A 22,103-nucleotide genomic window follows, 5' to 3' on the forward strand; every position below is an offset into this window, starting at 1 on the left:
CACTGTGTAACTCCGTAGCTGAATACGAATGGGCCTTCTCACCCGAGCTCTGTCCCGTATAGCCCTGGCCTCCCTCCTTGCGGGCCCTGCATACCTCCGCCAGTCACAACGCGGCCTTGTTCCACCGCCCCAAAGAACAGTCTGTCCTCAACTCGCCCCCAAACAAACCATTTAAATACATACTTCTCCAGTTCCCCCCGGTTTGGGTAAGCATCCTCCTTCCCTAGTCGCCGTCGACTTCTTCTTTATTAACCCATCTATCTGTCCCTGGTAGATACATCTCTCTCCAAACTACCACCTGCATTGGGAGACGGGTATTCTCAACTGTCGTGACTTCTCACTCACTCACGCCCCATACATACATATCATGCGATCCTTCGCTTCCTTGGCTGTGAGCCTTCTTGGTGTCACGGTCGCGGTCTCGGCCTCGGAGCCGGCAGCTGACGCTGACGTTGACGCCACGGTCATCTCGTTGACCAAGGATACCTTTGACAGCTTCGTGAAGGAGCACCCCTTGGTCCTGGCCGAGTTCTATGCTCCGTGGTGTGGTCACTGCAAGGCGCTAGCCCCCAAGTATGAAGAGGCAGCTCAGGAGCTGAAGGCCAAAGACATCCCCTTGGTCAAGATCGACTGCACTGCCGAGGAGGAGCTGTGCCGGACCTACGACGTCGATGGATACCCGACCTTGAAGGTGTTCCGTGGAGCGGAAGACCCCAAGCCGTACGGTGGTGCCCGTCAGACCGAATCGTGCGTGGTGTCTACACATTCCCTCGTTTGATCGACCACAAGCTAACGGGTCGTTGGCAGAATCGTCTCATACATGACCAAGCAGTCTTTCCCCGCCGTGTCGAGCGTGACCGAAGAGAACTTGGAGGAATTCAAGACCATGGACAAGATTGTGATCATCGGCTACATCGCGTCGGACGACAAGACTTCCAGCAAGAGCTTCACCGCGTTCGCTGAGTCGCAACGAGACAACTACCTGTTCGCTGCATCCGATGATGCCGCCCTCGCCAAGGCGGAGGGTGTCAAGCAGCCCTCGATTGTTCTCTACAAGGATTTCGATGAGAAGAAGGCCGTGTTCGACGGCAAGCTCGAGAACGAGGCCATTCTGGAATGGGTCAACACCGCCAGCACTCCGCTTGTTGGTGAGCTGGGTCCTGAGACCTACTCCAAGTATATCACGGTACGTCAGATGTGTGGTCCTGATTTCCCAGTCCGATTTCATGACTGATCTTGTCATCCACAGGCTGGTATTCCGCTGGCGTACATCTTCGCGGAGACCGCGGAGGAGCGCGAGGCCTTCGCCAACGAGTTCAAGCCGATCGCCGAGAAGCACCGCGGTGCCATCAACATTGTCACCCTGGATGCCAAGCTGTTTGGTGCCCACGCCGGCAACCTTAACCTGGAGCCCGAGACGTTCCCGGCCTTTGCCATCCAGGACACCACCAAGAACGTCAAGTACCCTTACGACCAGAGCAAGAAGATCGAGGCCAAGGCCGTTGGCAAGTTCATCCAGGACGTTCTGGATGGCAAGATCGAGCCTAGCATCAAGTCCGAGCCCATCCCCGAGACCCAGGAGGGCCCGGTCACCGTTGTTGTCGGCAAGAGCTACCAGGAGGTGGTCATCGACAACGACAAGGATGTCCTGCTGGAGTTCTATGCCCCGTGGTGCGGTCACTGCAAGTCTCTTGCGCCCAAGTACGACGAGCTCGCCGAGATGTACTCTGGTGATCTGGCCGAGAAGGTCACCATTGCCAAGATTGACGCCACCGCCAACGACGTCCCGGATTCGATCACTGGCTTCCCTACCATCAAGCTCTACCCGGCTGGTGCCAAGGACGAGCCCATTGAGTATTCTGGGTCTCGCACCGTGGAGGACCTGGTTACTTTCATCAAGGAGAACGGCAAATACAAGGTCGAGGGTGTGGCTAGTGGTGAGAAGAAGCCCCAGGAGGGAGGCGATGTCACCGCGCCGGCGGCTGCCGAGACTCCTGCTCCTGCCGAGGCCGAGCATGACGAGCTGTAAACGAGGGGTTGCCTACTATCAAAATAGCCTATTGTACTCCCGTCAATGAATGGTATTGCTCTACACATCCTGGTCGGTAGGGTACTCGTATAGATGTAGCAACTAGTTCGTATTGGGTAGCCAACTTGCGGTTGGATGCTCGGTGCTGAGTCATCGACGCGCGACGCGGTCAATGGACTTCCTCCCCCTTCGAACTGTAGTAAGTACATCATCTAGCCCCCGTGTATGCTCCATCTGCTCCACTTCTCCCGTATCGCTCGCCCTTTGCGTTTCGTCGCCATGTCGAGTCCGGCCGCCCTGAAGCGCAACGCGGATCATCTCTCCACCCCGGGGTCGGATTCAAAGAAGCCCAAGGGCAACGCGAGCATCGTGTCCTTCTTCGGGCCCCCCAAGGCGAGGCCGTTGACGACACAATCGACAAATCCAGCAGCCGCTCCAGCACGCCCCAGCAATTTCAACAAGGAGAAATGGGTGGCGACATTGACCCCGGAGCAGAAGGAGCTACTGAAATTGGAGATTGACACCTTGGACGAAAGTTGGCTGGCTCATCTCAAGGACGAGTGCGTCACTCCCGAGTTCCTCGCATTGAAGCGTTTTCTCAAGAAAGAGAAAGACTCGGGGGCCAAAGTCTTCCCCCCAGAGGAAGATGTGTACTCATGGTAAGGCACCTGAAATGGACTTCCTGATCCGCCCTGACAATGACCTAGGTCCCGACATACCCCTCTGCACAACGTCAAGGTCGTCGTCATCGGCCAGGATCCGTACCACAACCACAACCAGGCACACGGTCTAGCATTTTCGGTCCGGCCGCCGACCCGGGCTCCGCCGTCGCTGGTCAACATCTACGCAGGCATCAAGAAGAACTACCCGGATTTCCAGGCCCCGCCGGACAAAGGCGGACTTCTCACACCATGGGCGGATCGAGGTGTCCTGATGTTGAATACGTGTCTCACCGTCCGTGCGCATAACGCCAACAGCCATTCGAATAAGGGCTGGGAGAGGTTTACTCAGAAGGCAATTGACCTCGTTGCCAAAGTCCGGACGCGTGGTGTGGTCTTTCTCGCCTGGGGCACTCCTGCTGGCAAGCGGGTTGCCGGCATCAATCGACAGAAGCACTGCGTGTTGCAATCCGTGCACCCGAGTCCACTGAGTGCACATCGAGGCTTTGTGAGTGGACCTTTTTTCCCTATCGTATATGAAATGCTAACGCAAGTGGATGCAGTTTGAGAACGGCCATTTCAAGAAATGCAACGACTGGCTTGCTACGCGCTACGGGGCCGACGGGGTCATCGACTGGAACCTGGGGCCGACCAAGAAGAAAGCTATGCCGTCTCCATCCTCGAATAAGGAGAATGCTTCCCTGGCTGATCCGACGTCGACTGCTAAATCGGCGTCTGAGGACCAGCCTCTGAAGCAGAATGAGGATGTGCCGGTGGATGATGAATTTGATGGCGCGGATGCTCTGGAAGCCCTGGTTGCTGCAGAGGACGAGTAGCTGTTACTTCTCCGACTTTCTCTTGTTGATTGGCGTGTATGGAGCACTCGGAGTTTTCAGGCGGATAAGTGTCCATGTACATTGTTTCCGACAATTTTCTTGCCGTATCACGACAGTTGTAGCAGGATGGCACCTCCCTGGGTAGTTATAACTAGGTTAACCAAGTTACAAGGTAGTTCCACGCTTAGTCACTTCCGTTCCCGAACTTAACTAGTTAACTAGTTCACGACACAACGCTCCGTTTGACAACGAACTCGAAGGTGCAGGCTGACAGGCAGCTGAGCGTATTGCGGTCAAGGTCATGGAGCTTACCTGGCTCGCCGATACTCCCCAGTCGCGCAGTCGGGTTCGGGCCCTGCGCGCTTGTCCCAGTTGCCAGCGACGAAAGGTGTGTGTGTACCAGACATCCAAGCTCCGTCGAGCTCGAGAGCTGATCAACCCGAAGAAACGCTGTCGACATCTGGCCCCGAATTCCAGGCTGGTAGAGTCTAGAGCCCATGAATCGTCGGTGGGTAGGAATGCTTCGACAGGCTTACTCCTCGGCCCGGCGAACACCACGCCTGCCGGCCGAGCTTCCCCGTCTTTCTCGGCAACCGATCGGTTTGTCGGAGATCTCAATCCGGAATCCGTGATTCGAGAACGATTGGACGAGTCGACAGGAACCCCTCTGCGAGGCCGCATTGGGCTTTGGATTAGTTCTGCTGCCCAGGGGGACGACTCCCACGCCGACCAACATCACGATCCAATGGTGAATGCTGCTCCATCCATTCTCCCTTCTCAGACAGCTCTGGTGGGCCATTCGGTTGCGTCCCTGTTACACCAGCGTTATGTCAGTACCATGCAGGCATGCGAGCGACTTCCTGCGGCGACTCGGCACTATCTTACGGATATATATTTCACCAAGGTCAATGATATTGTACCACTCCTTGATAAGGAAACCTTTCTTCAGGCACAAGTAGAGGGCTCGGCTAGTGTGTTTCTTGAAAGAGCAATATGCCTTGTGGCAGCCAAACATCGTGCCGCTGGTCCTCATCTTCGCCTGACGGCAGATGGTCCCACCGTGGCGCCGCGTCAATTCTGCTCCGAAATCTACAAGGGACTCGTCGCTGCCATGGATGCTGAAATCGAGCCAGATCGCCTAACTCGCATCCGCGTGTTTGCATTGATGTCTTTGCACTGCGAGGGATACGAAGGCGCAGAGGCGGCATCCATGCACCTGTGCCAGGCTATCCACCAGTCCCAAACCATTGGTCTGCATCTTGACCGGCCAGGTCGCACATCCACCGATCCTCCCACCAAGCTTTTCTGGTGTCTGTGGACGTTGGACAAGATGCATGCATGTATTGGAGGCCGCCCAGTTCTCTTAGCCGATCGTGACATTGGGGTCGAGAAACCCAATTTCAACGACCGCCAGTCGCGAGGAGCCTTTGCGGTGTGGCTTGCCATCTCTGATCTGCTAGCAACCGTTATCTCGTTCTATCGCCCCTCGGCTGACACCAGCACCAGTGGATGGGAGGAAGGGTTCCCAGCATTTGAGGATATTGTGGGAAAGAATACTACTCAAGACCTGGACTTTGCTACTCTTGGTGCGTTCCATCCCCACGCTCCCCCTCCGATATCCGCCCGGAACTAAAATGGATGCAGGCTTCTTGGAACTTTACTATCATGCCGTTGCCATCCTGTCATGCCGGCATAAGGTCTCCGAACACCTCGATAGCTCCAAGCTCTCATCCGTTCGGCAGGGACTTGCGGCCGTCCGGATTCACTCCATTGTCGCATCCGAATGCGCCGACGAATTGCCCCCTCTTCCCCTTGTGCCCTACGCGATCACTTTATCAATGGGTGTCTCTTACCGTCAGTTGCGCTCGAGTAAGTTGATCACGCACCTTGACCGAGCTAAGGGGAGCCTAGAGGCGTCGTGCTCCCTGTTGGAAGCACTGAGCGTCTATTGGTACTGGGCTGAAGCGATGGCTCGGCTCGGGCGCAAAGCGGTGCATCAGATTGAAGGCCGCCAACCCGCCCACTCAGGCCAGCCACACGAGCCATCGCATCATCATTTACCCTACCCCGGCCATGCAGCTTCGGCAGAGTCAGAGGTCCCCGCTTTTTCTGCCCCCCTGAACAATAATAGTAGCTCCGAAGCTGCCCCCCGGAAGGGCGCGATGGCTCCTCGGTCGTGCCACCTGCCCCCGATGTGTCGGAATCCTTCGAGGCCGGACTCACCGATCTGGAGGCGCCACTGCAAGGGTTCACGGACATTGACACGCTCTTTGGCGAGTTTTTCGACCTATCCCTGCCGACGAATTTCTGGGATCCCATCTTCATGGAGGAGGGTTCAGCGCAGGACCCGCAATAATGATGCAGAGAACGAAACCGACCGACCGACCGACCGAAATAGAAACGAATCAGAGTGCCTGGGCCATGATTCGTGGGCTTTGCGCACACAGTGCCGATCCTCATCGCTACGAGATCGCGAGTCTGGATACCTAATATCATTTTGACATGAAACCTGGTGGAGCCCGTCCGATCGGGCTCTTCACTCGTGGGAACAAGAGATCCGCCGTGGGCTAGCCTGTTCCGGGTGGAATTCCAATTCCCTGGTTCGAATCACGGCTGTCAGTGGATCTCCACATCCTTTTTGTCAACGAGTACCGCCTGTCGCCTCGGGAATGTCCCCCGGGCCCCCCTGACACAAAGATTGTCGCAGATCAAAGAACTCGCTTCTTTCTTTCACTCTCGGCGAATTCCCCTCGAGTTTGATTCTCAACACTCCCACACTACATATTGCGCGATCGAATGATGACCGATTCTGCATTTTCACGTTAATTTCGATCGGCGCCAGACCCTCAGTTCTGATCGTGACCCGAGTCTCGACTGTGCCGGACGGATGCTTCTGAGCAGCACGCTGCGCGTTGCGGCATAACAAGAATTTCCCGAAAGGTGTCTCCCGAGATTTGATCTTTATACGACGGCGCTGTATACACCCGCAACAGACGTACCGTGCAGACCTATGGCTCCCAGGGCAACCCCCAGGCCAGAAGCCATGGAAAACCCAACAGCCCTGGCGGCTTTGGAGGAAAATCGAGCCGATTACCCCGCCCATCCAATCTCACAACTGCAGGCTCCATTCGAGGAATCAATCGTGGAGACAAATGATGGCCCAGAAAGCGAATGGGTGGTCGAGATGGATGCGCAGTCACGCCGTCGAGATCTCCTAGAGAACGACGAGTACGAACGGCTGTGTGGCCGGAAATGGCGTCAAAGAGAAACCGAAAGATACCATCCTTTTTGGAAATTGATCTCTCAGATGGTCTTTGGGGTGCACCTCCTAGCAAAGCGGCAGGCGAAATCAGAGGCAGAGGTCATGAAAATCCTACAGACTCATGTGGATGAGATGGACGGATTTCTGGAAAGGACAACAGAAGACTTCTTGATCATCCGCCTGGATATCCGCACTAGAATCCAGTATCTGAGTTTGCCCCTCGGGAACCTAGAGGCGTTTGATGAAATGCTGGATGACCGCAACTTCCGATTGTCCCTCATCTCCTACAACGATCAGATCGAGCACGCGATTGAACGATTCACGGTTGCTATTACCGACTCTCTCAAGGACATTCGCAAAGGAAAGGAGGCTATGCGTGCCCTTTGGCACTATTTGCGGCAGCTCGCGGATGAAGGTTGTTTTGAGTCAGAGAGTCTTGATGCTTTCTATCGGGCCATGACAGACAACATGGAAGGCTGGATGGATGCTTTCTCGAAACTTCGTCGACAAGCCACGTCTCTTCACAAAGCACTGAGTGATCTCAATCTGGCCGTTACCGAGATGCAACGACGCGTGGGTGTGGCCAGCAGGAAACCTTTGCGATCCTCCATCCAAGCATCTAATCGAGGCCCAGTTCGTCGCAGGTCGGTTAGGCAAAAGCTCTTTGAAAAAGGGCCCGCTACCATATCATCTCGGCCCGTTTCGAACAAACCTCTTCCGCGGGCCCCTGGCATGATTAACTCCACGCCAGCGACTCCAAAGAAGACCGACCTTGCAGCAGCCACAGAGACAGGGGAATCGGGCACCAGGAGCGCCAATGTTATGACAAACGTTAACTCTCAGCCCAAGGCTTTGAATCGGGCCAAATCATGCAGTGCATTGGGAGTAGTAGCCGAGGCTCCTGAACCAGCGTCATCATCTCCCCCTCGAACGCCGGGCAGACTTGTTAGAAAGTTTTCCCGATCTTTCCTGCCAAAAAGATCCGTCAGTGAAAGACTCAACACGACCGAGAATCGACCCGCAACAGCCCCTTCGAGGACGCTTCGACCCTCACGCAGCGTCTCAATGGAGCATTTGAAGGCTCTTTACACGAGCGGACGCCCGCGTACTCAACAGTCAGCGGTGAAGCCATCTTTACAGTCCGGACAGCAACAGACCCAGATACCGCCTCTTGGCCGGAGAAATACCATGAAGGAGCATATTTCGCATTACCTGAAGGCGGACCGCGTGGTGGAGGCATGGGACAACATGGCTAAGAAGTCAACATGCGGTCCCAATTCACCGCCAAAAACCAAGGACTGGCCCCGCAGCGTATTCCGAGTGAAATCCACAAAAAACGCACGAGCTCGTCCAGCCAACGAAAACCCGACTCTGACCAAGGCCCAATTGGAACGGCAGATGTCATGGGTGCACGCGCCTGAGCTTCTGAACACCTACTCGTTCAGATCAAGACCCGAAACGGCCCCTCGGATACATGTGTTATCAGTCCAAACGAACCTAGACGAGGAATTCGGTCGATACAGTGAAAAAGATAAAGCCTGTGATGCGGCCGATGAAGCGAGCTCAATCATCACTGCGCTTCCAACAGTGCCACCTCCCACACCCAGTTCGCCGTTTTTCCCGGTGAGTCGGCCGGTCACTGCTGAGAATAGACCTCGCACTGTCGACTGTGCCCAAGCCTGAACGGGCATTTCCCATATCGTTGCACACTCTTTTGCAAGAAATTTCTTTATTTGGAAAGGATTACCCAGGATACCCTGTTTTTATACCTCTACTTTTACATACATAGTGGTGAGCTTGGCCACCTCTGCATAAAACAAGCTGCACAATTCGAACATTGGACAACACGCAAGGCAAATGGTATTATTCGTACAAAAAGCGTCTAGAATCTGTTTTTCCGTCAGGCCCTCGCTGCCAGGGCCTAAACCCGGACTGGCTCAGATATCTCCCCAAGCGCCCTCAAAAACAGCGCAGAAAACACGAACGCCCCGAAATGAGACCACAGAAGCCGACAATAACAGCAAGGAAAACTCATAATACGGCCGTAAAAGAACCCAATCAAATTTTTAAAAAAGAGTCTCACTTGCAGCGCTTCTCGACAATATTTGGGCCATGCTCCTCATACTCCTTCTTGGAGATCCACATCTGGTGGAAAGTACCCAGACTTGCTAGGATGCTCCCTCCGATCCAGGAGGCGAAGCGTCGTTCGGCGGTATTACCGGGGGCGGAGATACGCACTCTCGGTCCGGGGAAGAGCTGCATCAGTTCATGGTTGAGGCGATCCGTGAAGCCATAGAGTAAGCTCGATGCACCTGTTACTACTACATTCGCCAGCAAATGAGGCCGAATGTCGACATCCACGCCGCCGAGGGAGGCCTTGATGAGCTCCGGGATGGTCTGGGCTTGTGTCGGGGCTGGGAAAGGCGAGTCCGGGTCTGGAAGGGCGGCCTTGGCATCAAAGAGCGATTCCACCACGCGGAAACGATCGGCACCGAAGACTTGGTTGTACCCATCAGGGAACTCAAAGGGCCGGCCGGGGGTGGTTCGGGCCATCTCCTCATTGGAGACACCCGTGGGACCGGTGGCAGCGAGCTTGTTCGGCCCGGGCCACACCTGAACCACGCATTCCTTGAACTCCGACAGGGTGCGGTCCTCGAGAAGCGAGCGGTAGGACGCGTCCGGCGCCTTCTCGGGCGGGAACGTCTTGTACTTCGCTTGGGGAGGCTGGCCGGCCTCGACGGCGGTCTTTGAGCTGATCAGGTAGTGCGGTGTGATCGTTATGGGTTGGGGGGAGTTGGATTTGAACAAAGCGCGGATCTGGGACGAGATGTAGTCGCCTCCCAGCGGAGAATGCTGTACGCCTCGCTTGAGAATCATTCCATCGTGGACCGGCGTAATGGAGATGTTGGAAGCGCCAATGTCAACCACGAGGGCAGAGGCTTTTCCGGAGGCAAAACTAGAAAACCAGGCAAATTGTCAGTGTTGTACAGAGAATGTGGCAGCGAAAAGAATGACATACGCGGCAAGGACACCCGTGCGTGCCAGGTAGTAAGCCGGGGAGCCCCAGTTCTCCATGGCGATCTCAATCGTTTTCTCACGCGCTTTGGCTGGATTCCACCCAGACTCGGTCATGAGCAGAGGACTGTCGGCCAGGGGTTTCTCATCCGCTTCCACCTCCATCTCTGCTGGGAGCTCCTCGTTGGAGATGTCGTTCAAGCCATTTTGGAAAGGATTGCCGGGCTTGGCGCCAGTCAATCGCGAAGTAAACGAATATTCCCAGACTTTCTCTGCCATATCCCAGTCTTCAACAATGCCATCCTTGCCGATTGGGTTGTGGACCGATAGGCCCGGTCGTGGGGTGACGAACACATCGTCGCCGAAGATCAACTTCTCTTGACCGTCGGCATTATATTTACCATAGTATGTGGGAATCAGAGACTTGGGCGCGTCTTCACCGGCAAAGCCAGCGCGAGTGGTGGAATATCCTGGGTCTAGGACAATGGCAGAGACCTCATCTACCAGCGCGAGCAGTCAGTATTTGTATGCGAGACGGGACAGGGACCGGGACATGTGCAAGTGAGAAGCGGGTCGCATGAAATTAGGGGGACGTACCTCCACCATATTCGGCAGCTTGAGGAGGGTTGGAGGAATTCATGGTGAGGATTGCGTGGGTGCAGAGGGAGACAAGGAGGAAAGGCTGGTGAGAGTGTGAGTGAATGCTGAGTGGTTTGCGCGGGCGGTGACGGGGGCGGACGATATTTGCCCCTTCACTTTCTTGACTTCTACGCACTTACACCTCCACAACCATACTGATCTTTGAACACAACTAGCTTCAATGGATGCTGATGCCACCTCTGAACCTCTCTTCCGTCCCATGAAGCGGCGCAAGTTCGCTCGGCGGCGCCCTGACCACGAATCCGACGATATTGCCAGCCACTCTCCCGCCATCGACGATGATCGCGCGCCAGAGTCCCCGTCGAAAGCCAACTACTCCGAACAGCAGATATCCGGTCCTCTTCGTCGACCGCGACCTCGAAAAGGCGGGATCGAGTTCTCCCCCGCACGCCCCGGCGCTGACCGAAGCCGCCAGACCGGGCTGGTTCCCGCTGAAGACCCGGAGAATGAGCGCCTTCAGGCTATGGGTGACCGATTTACGGGCTACACCGGCCAGACAGTCGACGTTGATAAGCACATGTACGGACCCTTCTTCATCATTGCTCTTGATGCTCGGGAGATGTGGACTAACGAGATAAGGATGGCTTATATAGAGTCCGAGCTGGCTAAGCGCTCCCAAAGAAAACCAGACCCAGACTCAACCGTTGGCCAACCAATTGCAGAAGAAAGCGCCGGCGGAACAATCCCGGAGCAGCAGCAACGTGAGCCAGCATCGCTAGGCAAACTACATGAAATCGACCTTGGCCAGGAGATCAAGTTGCAGAACATCGCGCGAACCGAAGCCGCGACACGAAGACTCGCGGGTGATGACGATATAGCCGCGACCGAGGTGCAACAGGCGGACCACGAGAGTAAGCGGGGGCGGCATCGCAAGCGACGCACAAGCGCCGACATCGAGCGAGATCGACTTGTCGAGGAGGTGTTGCGCGAGAGCAAACGTATGTTGATATTCTTTTGGGGAGAAAAATAAAAAGGTTGCGTGCTAATCTTTAACAGTGGATGTTTATGACGAGCCGGGGGAAGAGGGATTAGGGGATGATCAGGCGGCGGACGATCGGATTGCAGAGCAGTTCCGGCGAGATTTCCTGGACGCAATCCAGTCACGGCGGCGGGTGCGCACCGCGAAACCGACGAGCGCGACGGAGGCGCCCAAAGGGCCTAAGCTTGGGGGCAGCCGAAGCGCACGGGCGGCCATGCGAGAGTCACAGACGAAGCGATGATTTCAGATTATATTGGAGGGATGGAACGCGCCGTGTCTCACATTGATTAAGTCACGCCCCAACAAAGATTATCCTGTCAGTACAACCAAAACGGGAAAACAAGAAATAAAACTCTGCCTGGCCCACCACGGAGTGGTGTCTAGTCGAGAAGAAGAAGAATAATAATAGTAACAATAATAATCATCCTACATCGACTAGGACCTGTTCACGGAGTCGCTGGCGTGGCTGTTCCAAAATTGTACATCGAAAGGCCCAGACCGAGTGGAGCATCTGAGACGGGCTGAGCCATGGACGAGTGATGGACCAGCCGGAGGCTATTGTAGTACCTGGTGGGAAGTACCTCTCCTAGTATCATCCATAGTGGGGAAGTACTTGCCTCCGTGGTACCAGTCTAGACTTGAAACGCCCATCATATCAGGGGGTCAAAACACTCCCATCTCTATTCTTACACACTCACTACCCTCACATCCTCGCTCCCTTTCGTTCTTCCTTTCTTTCTCTCCTCCAATAACCAACCCGTTCGCTCGTTCTCTCCTGTCTCTTGCTCGCTGCTACTATTTCTTTCAACACACTCGCTCCCACCTAGGGCGCTCTGTCTCAGCGACCCGCTCCGGTGTCTTTTTTTTAAACTTCTCTTCTTCTGCAGGTTGACCCTGCCTTCTTCTTCCTCTCGTTGAGATTGATCCATCCTTGCTGAATTGGAATAACACGCGCCTCCTGAACGTTCATCGTGCAGAACCCCATCCGACCGGGCAATATTTGGATCTAGCCCGACGCCACGCGGAGGAGACTTGGGCCACCATGAGAACTCATCTTCTCTGGGGTGCTCTGCTGGGCCTCTTGCCCGCCGCAGCAGTAGCCTCCGATACGTTGACTACGGACGGATTCGGGCTGTGCATGGCGGACTCCGACATTAAAGTGCAGAAGTTGGATGTGACCTACACACGCTCCAACAACGAAGTGGTTTTCGATGTGGCCGGCACCAACGATAAGGCGCAGAACGTCATGGCCGCCCTAACCGTCACGGCGTACGGCAAGCAGGTTTACACCAGGTCCTTTGATCCATGCAGCGACGAGGTGCACATTGCAAGATTATGTCCTGGTAAGTTCGACTCGGTCTGGCTTCTTTTCTCAATTATCTGGCCTGACTGGCTGTAGTTCCGTCCGGCTCCTTTTCGGCCCAGGGAAAACTCCCCATTCCGTCCGAATATGCAAGCCAGATCCCTTCCATTGCCTTCTCCATTCCTGATTTGGATGGTCAGGCAAAGCTGGTGCTCAAGTCCAAGGATAGCGGCAAAGACGTCGCCTGCGTGGAGTCCCAGTTGTCCAACGGCAAGACCACGAACATCCCTGCAGTAACCTATGTTTCGGCGGGCATCGCAGCCGCTGCCCTTGCACTCAGCGGACTGTCTGCTATGGGGGCGGCGGGCCATCCCGGCGCGCCTTCCGCCAGCCCGGGGTTCGGTGATGTGATGGGTTGGTTTCACACCATGGCCACCAATGGCATGTTGAGTGTTAGCTATCCCGCAGTCTACAAGAGCTTTAGCCAGAACTTTGCCTGGAGTACGGGCCTGATCCCGTGGTCGGACATGCAGACTTCCATTGACAACTTTCGCAAAATGACTGGCGGCAACCTGACAGACGCCAATTTCCAGTACTTGAGGAACGCGAGCTCATCCGGCGGCTCGTCGTGGCTTAGAAGGCGGGCTCTTGACCAGGTTGTCCAAGTTGCGGACTTGGTCTCTCGTTCCATCGATACCTCGTTCGATGCCAGTACAAAGAATAGCTCCTCCTCGAGCAATGACGGCAGTGGCCTCCACCAGGTGATGGATGGAATCAAAGGCGTTTCGGAAGAGCTCATGATTCCTGCAGCCAATACGTTCATGACCGTCCTCATGATCTTCGCCATTGTCATTGCCGCCATCGTTGTGGGCATTCTCCTCGTCAAGGTCATTCTGGAAATCTGGGCGCTGTATGGCACGTTCCCCAAGAAACTCTCCACGTTCCGCAAGGACTACTGGGGCTTGATGGCGCGGACGATCACCAACTTGATTCTTGTTCTCTATAGCATCTGGGTGCTGTACTGCGTTTACCAGCTCAAGAACGGGGATTCATGGGCGGCCAAACTACTTGCAGCTGTTACCCTTGCCACATTTACGGGCATCCTCCTCGGCTTTGGTGCTCGCATCTTCTACATGGCTCGCAAGTACAAGAAAGCCGAAGGTGACACCTCTGGCTTGTACGAGGACAAGGAAACATGGCGCAAGTACAGCCTATTCTATGACAACTACAAGAAGGACTTTTGGTGGCTGTTTGTCCCCATTATTATCTACATGTTCGCCAAGGGATGTATCATTGCTGGTGCGCAAGGTCACGGCCTGGTCCAGAGTGCGGGTCAGTTGATTGTCGAGTCTCTCTTGTTGATCCTGCTGGTGTGGAACCGTCCATACGCCACCAAATCATGCCTGGGAATCAACATTACCATCCAGATTGTCCGAGTCGTGTCGGTTGCTTGTGTGCTGGTCTTCGTCGAGGAGCTGGGTCTGTCCCAAACCACCAAGACTGTCACTGGAATTGTCCTCATTGTCCTCCAATCCGCTTTGACGGGCGTCCTTGCTATTCTCATTGCAATTAATGCAATCATTGTATGCTGCCGGGAGAACCCCCACACCAGAAGGAGAAAGGAAGAGGGTGAGTAACTATCTGTTTTCCCTAACCTGGGACTTCGACTAACCTTTCTTTTGTTCAACCAGCCAAACTAAGCCGTGACATGGACGATCTTACTCCTTTGGATGCACGAGAGTCCCTCCTGATCGAGCACCCACAAAAGCACGAGTACACGGGCATGAGCAAGTTCAACTTCACAGGACCGTACGAGCAATACCGAGACCAGCCTCGCCGTCCCGGTTCAAACGGCAGCAGCGACCGCCTGGTGTACGCCGATTATTCCGACATGGGGCATGGCCGTACCGACAGCCACGAGAGTCACCATTCCCGTCATAGTATCGAAGGCCGCAATCCTACTGCCCCTGGCTACGGCATGGCGTATTAAACCGGTTATACGTTCGGTGGTGTCCTTCCTACCTCTCTCGCCGACCTCTATTTTCCTGCTCTATTTTCCAGTGATTGAGCAGTCAGCATTACTATCTCTTTTTTGAGATTTCAAGCGTGATTGATCTGTTGATTATCCCTGTCATTTTGGGATTCGTGTGATATCATTTCCTGTTCTTTCTACAGACAGGTTTAGCATTCCTTTCCTGTTTCTCTTTTGCAACTCTACTGTCCTGCATATTTCGTTTTCTGTGTTGAATATTTGCCCATTCAGCCTTTCTTGGCCGTTCAGCGTGTTTGGTGGGAGTTCTTTGCATGTTCATAGACTTTTTTGTGAAAAGCAGCCATTGAAATTTCAACTGCCCTTGACTGTAGATGAGCTGACGCTGTCAATCACCACGTAGCCATTTCACTATCCGTTTTAACTCTTTTATTACAATAGGCTCGTTAATCGATGGGCTTTCTTTGGAACCTGAAGACCATTTGAAACTATTGAAACAACCGTACCCAGCCCTTCGCTCTGGTTTTACCCTCTCCCATGCAGAAATCAAAAGACCACGCACCATGAGATTCGCCGTCCGGGTGCTTCATGAGAAACCAGACCCGACCAAGGTTATAGGGAAAGAAGAAAGAAAACAAGGACAAGAAAAGAAGAAAGCAGACAATATGAGGAAGGAAACGTATGGTTGAGGCGGCTTCTGACCCTCTAGCCGCGAGAATAAGGATGGAACCCCCGGTGTCCTCCACGACCACCGCCGCGGTAATTGGCGCCAGGCTTGCCAGCGTTTCGGGGTCCCGTTGGGGCATTGGCGGGCGCTGTGCTTTGCGGCTGCGGTGTTGCACCTGTAGAAATTCCTGTCATTAGCAGTGATGAATGCAACGGGCAAAAGGGTGGCCATACCGCGTCCCATACTGCCACCACGGGCCATACCCTGAGGCCCCGTAGGTATGTTGGGCTGAGGCACTTCATCGTACATGCCCTCCCACGAAGTCGGGCCGCCCTGCTGGTAGGGTGAAAATGCGCGGTTGTCCATGACGCGGCGAGTCTGTTGCTGCTGCTCATATTTTTGCTGTTCGAAGGCGATCTGTTCCTGTGCGTTGTATCCAGGGCCACCGGCAGCAGCTGCTTGGGAGTTGTACGCAGCATTGGGGCCGGGGCTAGCACTACCATTGCCGCCGCCGCTCATCTGTCCCTGACCCTGGTTCTGCTGCATCTGCTGCATCATAGCCGAGTTCATCATATTCTGCATGCCTTGCTGGGAACCGGGGCTCTGCGGATTGGGACTCATGCCGCCACTGCCCTGTTGAGGCTTCATCTGCATCTGCTGCATCTGTTGCATCTGCTGCATCATAGCAGGGTTCATGCCTCCCATGCCCATACCGCCGCCCATTCCTTGGCCCTGGGAATTGGCCATGGCCATCTGCTGCTGCATCATTGCGAAATACTGCTGCATACGTTGCCAGTACTGCGCCATCATCTGGGGCGTCATGCCGCCCATACCTTGTCCCTGCGCGCCTTGCTGCTGGCCGCCGTCCTGACTCATGTCGCGGTTGAAGTCACGGCCGCGGCCGCGCTGGTTCTCTTGATCGCGAAGATTGCCACGCGGTTGGGCCTTCTTCACCTCGATTGGTTTGCCGAGTATGTCCAGAGGCTGTGAAAGGGCTGCTTCGACGGCAGCCTCGCTGTCGAATGTGACAAAGCCGAACCCGCGGGGCCGCCCGGTATCCTTGTCGATCATGAGAGTGGCATCGACGACCCGGCCGAATTGCGTGAAGAACTGCTTGAAGTCCTGCTCTGTCGCTTCCTGGCTTACACCACCGACGAAGATTTTGCTGGTTTTCTCTTGTTCGTCACGAGGAATTGCCCGCTTGGGGTCAATCTTTACGACGTGTCAGCTCACATTTTCCACATATATGTTGAAGCTTTCTTACAATCTTGCCATCCAGGTAGTGCTCCTTGACCATAACCGTATTAACTGTTTTTGGGTCTCGGAAAGTGAGGAATCCAAAGCCACGCGAGCGGCCGGTAGCGCTGTCTCGCATAACGGTGCACTCCTGGACCTCGCCGAACTGAGAGAAGTAGTCTCTCAGAGATTCTGTGATCCGAGGTTAGATACAAAATACTCCGGTTGGACGTGGTGCATACGATCTGTAGTCTCCCAGTTCAAACCACCGATAAACATTTTCCTATCCATGATCATGATTAGCATCCCATACCGTCAGTTTCGAGTTGAATACAAGCAACAGAATGAATGTCAGAATGCATGTGTGTGTGTGTCCTGGCTAATGCGAAGCTGGTGGTGCTAAAGCTGCTATTCACGAGTACAGCATGCTAATGCTGGGCTGTATAGTTCCCCTTGTCCAAATGCTGGCCGCCGCATAGCAGATATGATCCTAATTGAGCAGCCACAAAGAAAAAGAGCCGATGATGACCTTGTGCATCGCTCTACAGGAGCCGATAAGATCTTCAGCGGGCCGAGCGGAAGCAGGAAGTCAGGCGAAATAAGTGAATTGACACTGTCTCTTGCGGTCTCCGAGGAGACAGCACGGTTGCTACTTCTTGCTCTGCTCTATCAACGAATATCGACAAGAAGCTATATAGTATCGGCTGTACTATATCTGGATGCTGACAATGGTTCGCGGATAGAGCCTTGGTCACTCGTGGTTTTGGTTGGTTCACTCAATTAAGCCCATTCCGGAGTTTGAGCCATGTTCTTCTCTGCTTGCAACTGCCCTTTCGGCTGGCTGATAAAATCAATGATCGGAAAGAGAGCTCCCATGGCTCCTGAAGACGTCCGTTCAGGCGGACACATGGACTAGCGTTTGATGACCCTGGCTGTTCTAGCCCACACCATCGAACGACTCACTTCCCACCAGGTCACGGCCCTCAACGCTCGCGGTAGCTATATCATAGCCAAGGCGCGTCTGATCCCACCACCCAACAACCAGTTGTACCGTGAATAGCAACACGCACCACCCAGACACGTACCAAACGAACACTTGCGACCGAGGATACAGAATCTGGACTCGAGGGGAGCATACAGGGGCATAATCAGTTGACTTACCCGTCTTCTTTGATTCCTGTCCCTGCCTGTGGTTCATTTTCCGCAGGGGCAGCCATGCGAGGGACAGAGCCAGCATCGACACTCCCGGAACCATTCTGATAGCCATGGTCAAAGCCAGATGCCTGGTAAGGGTCTTGCACAGCTAGCGGCTCGGGAGCGGCTTCCCAGCTTGAAGTGGCCGGAGGCTGCGCAGCTGGGCCCAGGGAAGCTGAATCGTCCTGTCTAGGAACGTCTGCTGCTGACGTTGTGCGATTCGTTGATTCATCCGCGTCGTACCTAGAAGAGAGAAGAACCGGTGAGCGAATCCTCTTGAGAGGTGATGATGATGCAAGACGTACAGATCCGCAAAGAGATCGTCCTCGTCCCCTGGTTCAGTCATGATGTCAAGCGATGGGAGTTAAGGGGAGATGGTTGGGTGAGTGGGAAGGGGAAGAAGCAGAAGTGAAGAAGAACAAGGGCGGAAAGAAAGTTAAATGATTACGTACGAGTGCGGATGACTGAGGCCAGTCGTTTGGAACTACTTGCTTCCCGTTCTTTACTACCTACTGTACACACACATACATTCTCTCTCTTTGTCCCCCTTTGGCTCTTATTGTATGTCTGCATTGATGGCATGATCTGATCTCTCTCTTTTCAATTCCACCACGCCATCCGCTTCCCCCTCCGGCACGCCTGGCCGGTGTAGGCTCTGGCCATCGACGAGCCGATGAGATCAGCCACCGTCCGCTATGGCTAGCAAGAAGGCGCAGGTACGTGTTTCCGATTCTATTTCCATCACCTCGCCGCTGACCCTGGCGCCAGGAGATGGTCCAGGTTGGTTCGTACCGCGTCCCCTTGCATCTGATCCCGCCCCCCCTCCAGGATTATGACATAGCTCATGTTTTGAAACGTTCCCGCTCGACAGACAGTTCCGAGTAAGCTCAAACCCCTGGATCTCTGACTGATGGGAATGCTGATGTGTTTCTTTCAAAAGACGCGCAGAGTCTCCCTTCTGGCCCGGCAGGACCACATCCATGAACCCAGGCTCCTCGAAGATCTATGGTCAAAACACCGTGGTGGGCGCTTCATACTCGCACGCAAATATCCTACAGTCTGTTCCCTCTCTGCCTCGAGAAGCTTGCTTCAATTGGGTCCTTGGGGAAAGCGCCAACTGACAAGTGTTTCCTTCCTGGTATAGAGGGGTATCTCCCCACGCACGACCGAGAACACCGCCATCAGCGAATGCTCCGCACGTCGCATCGCACCTGACAAGCCGATCTGGAACATCGGTTGCTTCACCTCCCCGCGAGCCATACGCCGGAATCATGCCTGACGGTGTCGATGAGCGGAGTCGGGACCCCTCCCAGGAGGGCGACGATGACGAGGAGGATGATGAGATTGTCTACGATGACGATGAAGATGAGTTTGGACTACCCAGTCTTGCCAGCATGAGGAGGAAGAAGGCGAACCCCCTGAAACCCAAGAATATCGACCCGGGCGGCGGAATTGGAGGATATTCATCAAACTTTGGATTCGGGGTAGGGACCAGCAAGAGACCACGGGCGAATAGCTCCGATATCGCCGAGGAACGGAGTGCTGCGATGTATCCCACAGCCCGCATGGGCGAAGGAAAGATTCTGCGGCCGCAGTTCAAAGACATTTTACAAGGTGGGATCTGAAGGTGAACGCAAAGAACTGTTCTAACATAGAATTCAGACCCTGCAAACGCCCTGAACCTGATCAACCACTTCCCACCACCTACAAACGCTTCCGCTAAAGAAAGGGAGATACATTCAAGTCGCATTTCGCGGATCAATAAATTCAAACGCATCCTGCAAGCTAGTACCGTGTCTCTAAGCGAACTACGAGACCTGGCTTGGTCTGGAGTCCCAGAGGAAGTCCGACCAATGACATGGCAGCTTTTGCTGGGATATCTACCCACGAACAGCGAAAGACGCATATCCACTCTGGAGCGAAAACGCAAGGAGTACCTGGACGGAGTCCGGCAAGCCTTTGAACGAGGCAGCGGAGCGAGCTCAAGTAATCCTCCTGCATCATCGAACACTGGGCGTGGTAGAGGGCTGGATGAAGCCATTTGGCACCAGATTAGTATCGATGTTCCGCGCACAAGCCCTCATCTTCCTCTCTACGGCTACGAAGCCACGCAGCGGTCCTTGGAGCGAATCCTTTACGTGTGGGCTATTCGACACCCCGCGAGTGGCTATGTGCAAGGCATCAACGACCTGGTGACACCATTTTGGCAAGTGTTCCTGGGTGTGTACATCACTGATTTGAATGTCGAAGAAGGGATGGACCCAGGCCAGCTACCGAAAAGTGTATTGGATGCAGTGGAGGCGGACACTTTCTGGTGTCTCACGAAGCTCCTGGATGGCATCCAGGACAACTATATCTACGCCCAGCCGGGAATCCACCGCCAGGTCCGGGCCTTGCGCGATTTGACGATGCGTATTGACTCCACCCTTGCGAAGCACCTGGAAAAAGAAGGGGTCGAATTTATGCAATTCAGTTTCCGATGGATGAACTGCTTGCTCATGCGGGAAATGAGCATCAAGAACACAATTCGCATGTGGGACACGTATATGGTTTGACTGTCTTTTCTGGAGTTGGCTTATTGAGACTGACCATCTATCCAGGCCGAGGAGCAGGGCTTCTCACGCTTTCATCTCTACGTCTGTGCTGCGTTTTTGGTCAAGTGGACCGATCAATTAGTGAAGATGGATTTTCAGGTACATGCCCCCTTGCTCAATTACGACCTCCAGCTGATCCATCTTGTAGGAAGTCATGATGTTCCTGCAAGCATTGCCTACGAAGGATTGGACAGAGAAAGACATTGAACTCTTGCTGAGCGAAGCGTTCATCTGGCAGAGCCTTTTCCAGGACTCGCGCGCTCATCTTCGGTCTGCGGGCGAGCCACCGGAAAATGGTATCTTTTATTGATAGTAATCATAATTCATGACGGGCCACCTTCGGCCTCCTTTCAGGCATGCCGGACAGGGCCCTGGTGTTGATTTGGTCCTCAGTTGAAATGGATCCCTTTCTGGTTGAAGGCCCACAGCATCTTTAAGAACTCATTCTCATCACACATCCGCGCGCGCTTGTCGGCCAGACCTGTTTCGTCCTCCAAGACCTGACGGACCTTTTCACGCACCAATTCCGCAACCTTGCCACGCTTCTTGCGCGCCGGCTGGTTCTTGAGAGCGGCTTGAAGGCGGGCGTTGGTCTCCTCTTTGAAGAAATCGGGCACATCATCGTCTTCGTCCACCTCCATGGCCTCCTCGGTCTCCATCTCTTCCGGCTCGTTGCCCATATCCATTGCATCGCCATCTGCATCCGCAGGCCCATCTTCGACGGGAATGTCGTTCTGTGCACACCAAGTGCGGTAGTTCGCTTCCAACATGTTCATGATGCTGGCTGTGCCGATAAAACTGGCCCGCAGGGTCTTGTTCTTGCGGACGAATGCAATCCGCAACAGGCCATCCCACTCCTCGTAGTTGATCTGTGGCCGCGGATTCTTAGGGACCATGCGGATCACGCTGGACTCGACCATGGGTGGAGGTTTGAAGTTGTTTTTGCCGACCTTCATGATGTGATCGATCTTGGCCCACATTTGGGCATTGACGGAGAGTCGACTGTATAGTTTATCACCAGGTTTGGCAAAGAGACGCAGCGCAAATTCTCGTTGAAACCTGGAACCAGGTATTGTTAGTTTCCAAGAAATGAAGCATGTAATTATGGGGAGGCCAACATCAGAATGCAGACACGAGGCGCCGGGGATGTAGCCAGTAACTTGAAGGTCAGAGGGGAGGAGATCTGATAGGGCGTGTTGCTAATGCAGACATCGAAATACGGCAGCTCAGTCTTCATCACATCGCCCAAAATGACCTCCAGACGCTTCTGTGCAGGAGTCGACTGGAAGCGCTTGGTCACTTCGGCCGCCATTCGAGGGTCCAACTCGACAGCAATGCATTTCTTCGCCTGCTCGAGGATTTTGGCTGTCAGGTTGCCCGTTCCGGGACCGATTTCGAGAACGATCTGGACCCAACTGGATTAGCCCTGTCTTCCCTTAAGAGAAAGTAAAGTACGCTTACATCGCTCTGCTTGAGGTCGGCCTTGTTGACGATCTGTTCGGCGATGCCAGGGTTCTTCAGAACGTGCTGGCCGATGTCTGTGTTCATCTTGAAGATGCTGTGAGCAGCCTGAGTTTTAGCCGCCGCGTCCGCATAGGGATTGGCGGGTGAAGCGCTGTTGCGCTTCTTGTGTTTGGTCTTGGGCATTATTATTGGGATGATTGTGGGATGAATTTACA

The 22,103-nt window shown here is 54.3% G+C and overlaps 10 protein-coding genes across 10 annotated transcripts; 7 read left to right on the top strand and 3 right to left on the bottom strand.

Moving 5' to 3' along the window:
* Positions 1-367: 367 nt before the first annotated feature.
* pdiA (protein disulfide isomerase PDI1) lies at positions 368-2,029 on the top strand (the record flags this gene model as incomplete). Its single annotated transcript, XM_057198499.1, has 3 exons — positions 368-747; positions 808-1,186; positions 1,250-2,029. 3 exons carry the CDS (start codon positions 368-370, stop codon positions 2,027-2,029), a joined length of 1,539 nt encoding a protein of 512 aa, XP_057051939.1.
* Positions 2,030-2,308: 279 nt separating this feature from the next.
* Positions 2,309-3,524, top strand: N7474_007090 (uracil-DNA glycosylase; the record flags this gene model as incomplete). The annotated part of the gene is made up of 3 exons (XM_057198500.1): positions 2,309-2,688; positions 2,737-3,196; positions 3,252-3,524. 3 exons carry the CDS (start codon positions 2,309-2,311, stop codon positions 3,522-3,524), a joined length of 1,113 nt encoding a protein of 370 aa, XP_057051940.1.
* A 301-nt stretch (positions 3,525-3,825) lies between these two features.
* On the top strand, positions 3,826-5,880 carry N7474_007091 (transcription factor domain-containing protein; the record flags this gene model as incomplete). Its single annotated transcript, XM_057198501.1, has 3 exons — positions 3,826-5,110; positions 5,169-5,515; positions 5,659-5,880. 3 exons carry the CDS (start codon positions 3,826-3,828, stop codon positions 5,878-5,880), a joined length of 1,854 nt encoding a protein of 617 aa, XP_057051941.1.
* A 687-nt stretch (positions 5,881-6,567) lies between these two features.
* Positions 6,568-8,469, top strand: N7474_007092 (uncharacterized protein; the record flags this gene model as incomplete). Its single annotated transcript, XM_057198502.1, has 1 exon — positions 6,568-8,469. The coding sequence occupies one exon, from the start codon at positions 6,568-6,570 to the stop codon at positions 8,467-8,469; it is 1,902 nt and encodes a 633-aa protein (XP_057051942.1).
* Positions 8,470-8,865: 396 nt separating this feature from the next.
* Positions 8,866-10,441, bottom strand: N7474_007093 (actin family protein; the record flags this gene model as incomplete). The annotated part of the gene is made up of 3 exons (XM_057198503.1): positions 8,866-9,742; positions 9,806-10,301; positions 10,399-10,441. The coding sequence occupies 3 exons, from the start codon at positions 10,439-10,441 to the stop codon at positions 8,866-8,868; spliced, it is 1,416 nt and encodes a 471-aa protein (XP_057051943.1).
* A 180-nt stretch (positions 10,442-10,621) lies between these two features.
* N7474_007094 (telomere length and silencing 1 family protein) lies at positions 10,622-11,681 on the top strand (the record flags this gene model as incomplete). The annotated part of the gene is made up of 2 exons (XM_057198504.1): positions 10,622-11,399; positions 11,458-11,681. 2 exons carry the CDS (start codon positions 10,622-10,624, stop codon positions 11,679-11,681), a joined length of 1,002 nt encoding a protein of 333 aa, XP_057051944.1.
* An 801-nt stretch (positions 11,682-12,482) lies between these two features.
* N7474_007095 (transient receptor potential ion channel family protein) lies at positions 12,483-14,733 on the top strand (the record flags this gene model as incomplete). The annotated part of the gene is made up of 3 exons (XM_057198505.1): positions 12,483-12,783; positions 12,840-14,372; positions 14,435-14,733. 3 exons carry the CDS (start codon positions 12,483-12,485, stop codon positions 14,731-14,733), a joined length of 2,133 nt encoding a protein of 710 aa, XP_057051945.1.
* A 705-nt stretch (positions 14,734-15,438) lies between these two features.
* N7474_007096 (RNA-binding protein) lies at positions 15,439-18,176 on the bottom strand (the record flags this gene model as incomplete). Its single annotated transcript, XM_057198506.1, has 6 exons — positions 15,439-15,575; positions 15,634-16,612; positions 16,665-16,828; positions 16,879-16,919; positions 17,798-18,073; positions 18,136-18,176. The coding sequence occupies 6 exons, from the start codon at positions 18,174-18,176 to the stop codon at positions 15,439-15,441; spliced, it is 1,638 nt and encodes a 545-aa protein (XP_057051946.1).
* Positions 18,177-18,525: 349 nt separating this feature from the next.
* Positions 18,526-20,734, top strand: N7474_007097 (GTPase-activating protein GYP1; the record flags this gene model as incomplete). The annotated part of the gene is made up of 7 exons (XM_057198507.1): positions 18,526-18,546; positions 18,599-18,711; positions 18,771-18,887; positions 18,975-19,444; positions 19,493-20,379; positions 20,431-20,523; positions 20,573-20,734. 7 exons carry the CDS (start codon positions 18,526-18,528, stop codon positions 20,732-20,734), a joined length of 1,863 nt encoding a protein of 620 aa, XP_057051947.1.
* A 79-nt stretch (positions 20,735-20,813) lies between these two features.
* N7474_007098 (dimethyladenosine transferase) lies at positions 20,814-22,071 on the bottom strand (the record flags this gene model as incomplete). The annotated part of the gene is made up of 3 exons (XM_057198508.1): positions 20,814-21,483; positions 21,543-21,829; positions 21,886-22,071. The coding sequence occupies 3 exons, from the start codon at positions 22,069-22,071 to the stop codon at positions 20,814-20,816; spliced, it is 1,143 nt and encodes a 380-aa protein (XP_057051948.1).
* Between the last annotated feature and the right edge of the window lie 32 nt (positions 22,072-22,103).

Source organism: Penicillium riverlandense, assembly GCF_028828495.1.
Source record: "Penicillium riverlandense strain IBT 135883 chromosome Unknown utg000006l_segment0_segment0, whole genome shotgun sequence".
NCBI classification, from domain to species: Eukaryota; Fungi; Ascomycota; class Eurotiomycetes; order Eurotiales; family Aspergillaceae; genus Penicillium; species Penicillium riverlandense.